Genomic DNA, 7191 nt, shown 5'->3' with positions numbered 1-7191 from the left:
CTTAAGTGTGATTTCGCTCCTAGAAACTGTTTTGTGTGAAAATCATGGTTTGAGGGTTTTAGTCCGTTTCGTTCGTGATATTGTGTTGGGAATTCAGTCTGTGTAGAAAAGTTTTCTGTAGAAGTAACCTGTTTAATCAAAAAGTTAAAAATTTTTCGGAATTTGTCACTTAAAATGGAAAATCAAGAGTTTTAGAATCTTTTCGCGGGTAGCGGCATGACGGCAATAGTGGGTATAATAGCAGAATATCTTAAGAGAGAACAAAAGTTTGAGCAAGTTGAAACCGTCCCATGCACGTCCCTTATATAGGCGCAGTTTACCACGTCACGTCGCGCGAACGAATTGGCATAATCCCTTCGCGTAGCACAACGGGCTAGTCTAGGGCATAGCTGGCTTGAGTCACCACGTAGGCATGCCACGTGGTGATAGGTGTCCCCGGTCACTTCACAGGTTGGTCACGTCACACGACCAGATTATATTAGGACCGTCGCGTAGCACCACGTGGTCATCACTCAATATTTCTCGTTTTACGTGTTGGTTCTTGTTGGGCTGGTTTGGAGTTTCGGTTAGGAGTCGTTTAGGTCGTTTTTCGATGGTCGTTACATCCTTCCCACCATGTTTTAAATCTCGTCCTCGAGATTTATTGGAATAAGATTCTTAATATTTCGAATCCCACGTGTATACTAGTCCTCTTTTCGAATCCCATTTCAGTTTGACCAGAACTAACCTCTTATGTTTAAGATTCTTATTCTTTCTATCTTCAATTTGCAGAGGTTTCTCAACAAACTTCAAATTTTCATTTACCTCTATGTCTTAAAGAGGTACTATCAGTGATTCATCAGCTAAACATTTCTTAAGGTTACATACATGAAAGACATCATGTACACCTGCCATTTCCTCCGGTAGTTGTAGCTTATAAGTGACTGGTCCTATTCGTTGGATGACTTTAAATGATCAGACATACCTTGGGCTTAACTTTACTTCCTTACCGAATCAGACTACTCCTTTCCAAGGAGAAACTTTTAATAGTACATTGTCTCCAACTTGAAATTCCATTGGCTTTCATCGGTGATCGGCATAGCTCTTTTGTCGATCTCGGGTTTCAATCTTTCCTTGACCTGAATTACTTTGTCAGTGGTTTCTTGTACAATTTCGTGACCTGATAATTGACTTTTTTCCCATTTTTGCCCAACATACCAGAGTTTGCCACTTTCATCCATAAAGTACCTCAAATGGGGCAACATTAATGTTTGTGTGATAACTATTGTTATAGGATAATTCTATCAAGGGTAGATGATCAACCCAACTTCCTCCAAAATCTATAACACATGCCCTTAGCATGTCTTCTAAGGTTTGGATTGTCTTTCACTTTTTCCGTCTGTTTGTCGGTGATAACCTATACTTAGGTTTAATCATGTTCCCATAGCTTTTTGGAAACTTTTTACAATAGTGAGAAGTGAAACAACTATCTCTATTAGATACAATGGATAGCGGAATTCCATGCAAAGACACTATCTCATCCACATATAGCTTTGCTATTCTCTTCGTACTAAAGGTTACCTTCATTGTTAGGAAATGAGTTGATTTGGTTAATCAATCCACAATCACCCAGAGTGTGTCGTTACATTTCCTGGTTCTGGGTAACTTAGTAACAAAATTCATTGTTATTAATTCCCATTTCTATACTGGCATTTCTAATTGCTGAAGTAAACCTGAAGTTTTCTGATGTTCAGCTTTAACTTGTGAACAAGTTAAACACTTAGAAACGTAACAAGCTATGTCCTTTTTCATTCCTATCCACCACAGATTATTCCTCAAATCTTGTTACATCTTGTTACTACCAGGATGCGTCGTATACATAGATTTATGGGCTTTCTCTAAAATTCTATCTCATAGATTTCCTTGTATATGTACCCAAATTCTTTTCTCATGGAATCTCCAAATTCCATCTGTTCTTTATTCTAATTCTTTCATCATTCCTTTCATTCCTTTAGCATCATCCTTGATTGTTGTTTCTTGGGTATTCTTCAATTGTTCCATTAAATCTATCTAGAGATTTAATCTGAGAGCACGTACCCATTTTGGCTTCTCATGATACATACGACTTAAGGCATCGGCTACTACATTAACTTTACCTTCGTGGTATTGGATATCACAGTCGTAGTCACTTAGAATTTCCATCCATCTTCTTTGTCTTATGTTTAATTCTTTTTACCCAAAAATATACCTTAAGCTCTTATAATCTGTAAAGATGGTAAACTTACTACCATACAAATAATGTCTCCAAAGGGCAAAAATTATTGCTCCTAATTTTAAATCATGAGTTGGATAATTCTCCTCGTGCTTCTTCATTTGTCTGGATGCATAGGAAATTACTTTCTCGCATTGCATCAGAACGCATCCTGATTCTAATCGTGAAGCATCACAGAAGATTGTGGCGGAAACGGGGATCGTGGAGAATTTTGAACCGAATTTGGCATTTGCGAGTAAACATGAAACCGGGTATCGACATTTGTGGGGATAGTGAAAAAGGTATGATCGGAGTACCCGTTTGTGGGTTCCTTTGGTACGTGTTCTAGGTGTCCATTGCTTGATGTTGGGCAAAAATCAAGGGACTTGGGCTATATGCGTTGACATTGTTGTTGGGAAACATGGTAATGAGAGAAATTTTTGTAGAGATGGAAGAGTTTTTGTAGGAGGTGTGTAATAAAATGGTTAAAATGGTTAGGTTATATATGTTTATATGTTGTGGTATATTTTTCTATTAAACATTTTTTTTAAATCGTCTGATTCAACAACGGTCAAAACAACATTCAATTCTCTCATCATGTGAACCCATTGATAGTGCCCCTTTAGCAACCTTGGGACAGTGTTGGGGTCACGTCATGCGAAAAAAAAAACAATCGGAAGATCTATGATGTTTTCTGAGGTTATCATTTACCTTGCATTAATGTATGCACCAGATACAATGAGCATAATTTTAAAACCATTGTTGTTGGAATTTGTTAATTGACTAACACACAAAGGTGCCACCATGTTGGTAAGCTAAATTGGTAAATCACCATAACTTTTTAGCAAAGATTATTTTTTTTAAACAGCTAATGAATAATACACGGTCACATAGGATAACCAATGGCAAAATGTGAGCACATACGTTAACGATTGAAGACAACGTTGGGTAAACCTATACCCACCATCTCTTGTTCTGATCATCTCTTGTCGCTCGAAGAACCACAAAAGTAAAGTTCGGTTAACATAGATGAGTAAATGGTGCAACTGTTGATACAGTTTTGTGTTGATGTGGCTCGGTTCGGTTCAGCTCAAGGTCGTCGTCGCGACATTCCTCCGTCGTGCGCCCCAGAGATCGTCACACGAAGCACGAAGAGCCGCCAACCGTCATCACCATGACATCACCATGACATCAGTCATGACTTTTGACTAAAATGCATGCAACAATGAACTTTAGTAAACTGCCATGCATGAAACGTAATAAGCATGATTATTGGGCCATCGTTGCTTAGCAGATCAAGTTGTTTTTTTTTGTTGGGCATGAGATCCAGCGAAGAACCATGTCATTCCAACATATATACATACCACGAAGAATCAACAGATCTGCTTATCACGAAGAAGTCCTTGGCGAAGAACCTAGGTTCATCGTGAGTCCATGTTCTTCTTGGGCTCCTTGTTTAGGCCCAGTTCCATTCTTCGTAGTAAGTGGATAAGGTTTGGTTATAAAAGGCAGCTTGCAGATCTGAGAATTGGGCACACAGTTAGAACACACAGAGAACATAGTGTGAGAACAGAGAGAGTTTTGAAAGAGTATCCTTGTATTATCTTCATGTATCAAAACCTTTCTATGAAATATAAGTAGTGCGTTAACGTTGAATCTTTGTCTTGTATTGTTTGTGTGTTCTTGTCTCGGTTGCATACCCGTTCGGATTCCGCACCTGCGGGTGTGTTCGGTAACAAGGATAGGTTAACTAGATCCTCCTCTAGGGACCTACAGCAACCTTTGGCAGGCAAGTGGATCCCATCCAACCCGATATTCATCGTGAATATGAAAAATCAGCTCTGATTTAACGTAATCCATTAAAGTAAACCATTAAAGGCATTGAACACCAATCGTTCATAATTCTAATGTTATACTGAATATATGTTTATATTTGAATTGACTTTAATACATGATACATATACTTGATTGACTTGTATACAAAAATGTTTATGACATCCCCATGATAACAAACGGTAAAACTATCTTTTTTATATTTTCATATTAAACAAAAATAATTTTTTAAATGTTATGGTTCAACAACGGTCAAAACAACATTCAATTCTCTCATCATGCCTTGGCGCTCGCCAACAGCCTAACGAACCCATTGATAGCGCCCCCCTTTCGCAAGCTTGGGATGGTATTGTGGTCACGTTATGCCAATGTGGCATAAGACGCTACCCCACAACAGTCAATCTAACCGTTCAAAAATGTCATCTTAAATAAAGTAATGATTTCATTTTTCACCAGCACACACAGATTGCGCCATACAGTTTTGTTTATTTAGCGGCACCCCAAAAAACACTAGAAACATCCATCTTTTTTTTTCCTGAGGTTATCATTTACCTTGCAATGATCTCAGCACCAGATACAAAGAGCAGAACTTTTAAGCCATCATTGTAGGAATTTGTTAATTAACTAAAAAACAAAGACGCCACTTTGTTTATAAACTAAATTGGTAAATCATCATAACCATTTAGCAAATATGATCTATTTTTAAACAACTAATGAATAAAAGTCTAGACATTAACTGGGACAACTTAATGGCAAAATGCGATCCCATACGTTTATGATGGGAACCGACGATGGGTTACCCTATACCCACCATCTCTGGTTCTGAGGTAAACCTGTCGTTCGAAGAACCACGAAATTAAGTCTGGTTAACATATATGATCTACCTTGTGTAAATGATGCAACCTTAGGCAAACAAGTGGATCCTAACCCCATATTTGTGGTAAATATGAAATAATTGTTTATATTGAATTGACTTTAATACATGATATATATATATATAATTGATTGGCTTGTATACAAAAAGGTTTAAGCCAGCCATCCCCAAAAAAATCTATCTTACTAAAAGAAACTACATAAAACTCCATAAAGACATGTCAACACAAATATCTTCATCATTCACAAAGTTAGCATACCCCACCATCTGAGGTGGCGGTACCATGAGTCCCTCAGCCATGCTAGCAATATATCCAGGCATTCCAAACATCTCCTCCTCATCGGCGTACACCACTACTTCCGGCAATACATACGTTCCCACCACCGCATCCTCCGTCTGCCTAAACGCCTCGGCAGCCTCGGCCGCTGCCTTTTGTATATCCTTTACATTGTTAGACTCCGGTACAGGCAGCCGCCAAACTGAGTCAGCAAAATTTAAACAAGCCGACCGCCCCCTCATGGCCAAAACCGCCACATCGTGTGCCCGGGCCGCCATTTCTGCTGTCGGATATGTCCCCAGCCACACTCTTGATTGATTATTTGGTTCTCTCACTTCACACACCCACTTGCCGGGATTTCTTCTCCTCACTCCTCGGTAAACCGGGTGTCGAGTCTCCTTGAACTTCTTCCTTCCGGCTCTCTTTTTCGGGATTCGCGAAGCCAGCATTAGTTCTCCGGTGCTGCTGCTACATTCGGAAGCTGAAGAGGTGTCCATTGTCTGACTACTAATTTGTTTTCAGTTGGTAGTTACAATTTGCTAGTTGTGAGTGAATTGTTTTGGTTTAGTTTTGAGTGTGAAATATCTAAACGATGAAGTATATATAGGTTTTTGCATGCGTGTGCGGACAGCAGTAAAGACTAAAGAGTGTTTGTGGTGGGGTTGTAGGATACAAAATAAGGATGGTATGTAGAAAGAGAGAATGATAAGTGGATAACCAAGTGGTTGCTGTTTGGCTTTATGTGTTCAAAATAAATAATAAATAAATAAATAATAAGGATGGTTAAGTAGAAAGAGAGAAATATAAGTGGATAACCAAGTGGTTGCTGTCTGACACGTGTAGCTCCCGTTGTGAATGCATGGTAGTTATTAATTTTTTAACTCTCTCGAGAAAACACTAAGGGTGAAGGGGGTGCTCACCTAATAGGTGAGTCCCCTCTCTTACGCCAAACCAATCCCCGTGTGCCACGTCAACTCCCCTCTTAAACTCCCCTAACACCCCCATTTGATGGCGCCACTCCCCTCTTAGGTGAATTGGGTTTTTTTTTAAAAAAAAAAAAAAAAAAAAAAAAGAAAAGATGTGATTGGACCAAGTCTCCCTCTCTCCTCTCTCTCTCCTCCCTCTCTCCTCCCCCCTCTTCGGCAGCCCACCACCGATATCTTCCCTCTCTCTCTTCACCGCTTTTGTTGGCGGCACTCTACCGAAGCGGCAGGGGGGGGTCCCCGATTGCAAATCGGTGGGTACCCCGCCCACCCTAATAAGTTTTTTAACAAGTGCTGATGCATGGTTTAGAAGCATCATCAACACATGATTTTTATAATAACTAGTGTTATTAAATCCGCGCGTTGCGCGGTGGGTGGGTATCAGTTCGTTTAATTACAGTACTCACATTCGTTATAGCAACCAATAGAGAAAAAAAATCATGATATGACTAAAAATATACCAACATAGCGGGAATTTGATCGGTATCGGTTTATTTTGTTACGTCACCTACACTAATTACAGCAACCCATAGAGAAAAAAAATCTTGATATGATCAAAAAATACTGACACGTGAATTACATCGATAAAAAAACAAACGCAAGTTAAATAAGACTATGGGGTATGGGGTATGGGGCGGGGGTTGGGTACAAACGCCCACGTCACCACCCCGGGTGAGCTTGGGTTTCGGCATGGCCCCTTAGGCGGGGGTTTCAGCCCGAGCGTTGGGCGGGGCTACGAACATGACATGGCGGAACCTCGTTGGCCAAGAGCACTAGCCCTTTGAAATTGGTTTTTTTTCCACGTCACCCCAGCCACGCCCCACCATACCCCTTTGAAATTGGCTTTCGGTCTTGGGTGCCACATACTCCACGTGTCGCACCATGCCCCCAATCCACGCCCCACCATACGTCACGGTCTAAGATATATAAAAGAACCACATAATACATGTAAAAAATCATAACACATGTAAAAAACCACTAGTATCCACATATA

General features: G+C 39.9%; 1 protein-coding gene across 1 annotated transcript; it reads right to left on the bottom strand.

Moving 5' to 3' along the window:
* Positions 1-5104: 5104 nt before the first annotated feature.
* On the bottom strand, positions 5105-5768 carry LOC110914569 (dehydration-responsive element-binding protein 1D). The gene has a single exon (XM_022159362.2). The coding sequence runs from the start codon at positions 5709-5711 to the stop codon at positions 5133-5135; it is 579 nt and encodes a 192-aa protein (XP_022015054.1). The 5' UTR covers positions 5712-5768; the 3' UTR covers positions 5105-5132.
* Between the last annotated feature and the right edge of the window lie 1423 nt (positions 5769-7191).

This window comes from Helianthus annuus, chromosome 2 (assembly GCF_002127325.2).
Source record: "Helianthus annuus cultivar XRQ/B chromosome 2, HanXRQr2.0-SUNRISE, whole genome shotgun sequence".
Classification (NCBI taxonomy): Eukaryota; Viridiplantae; Streptophyta; class Magnoliopsida; order Asterales; family Asteraceae; genus Helianthus; species Helianthus annuus.
Note: the sequence above shows the minus strand (reverse complement) of the source record. Positions and strands in the feature narration are given on the sequence as shown.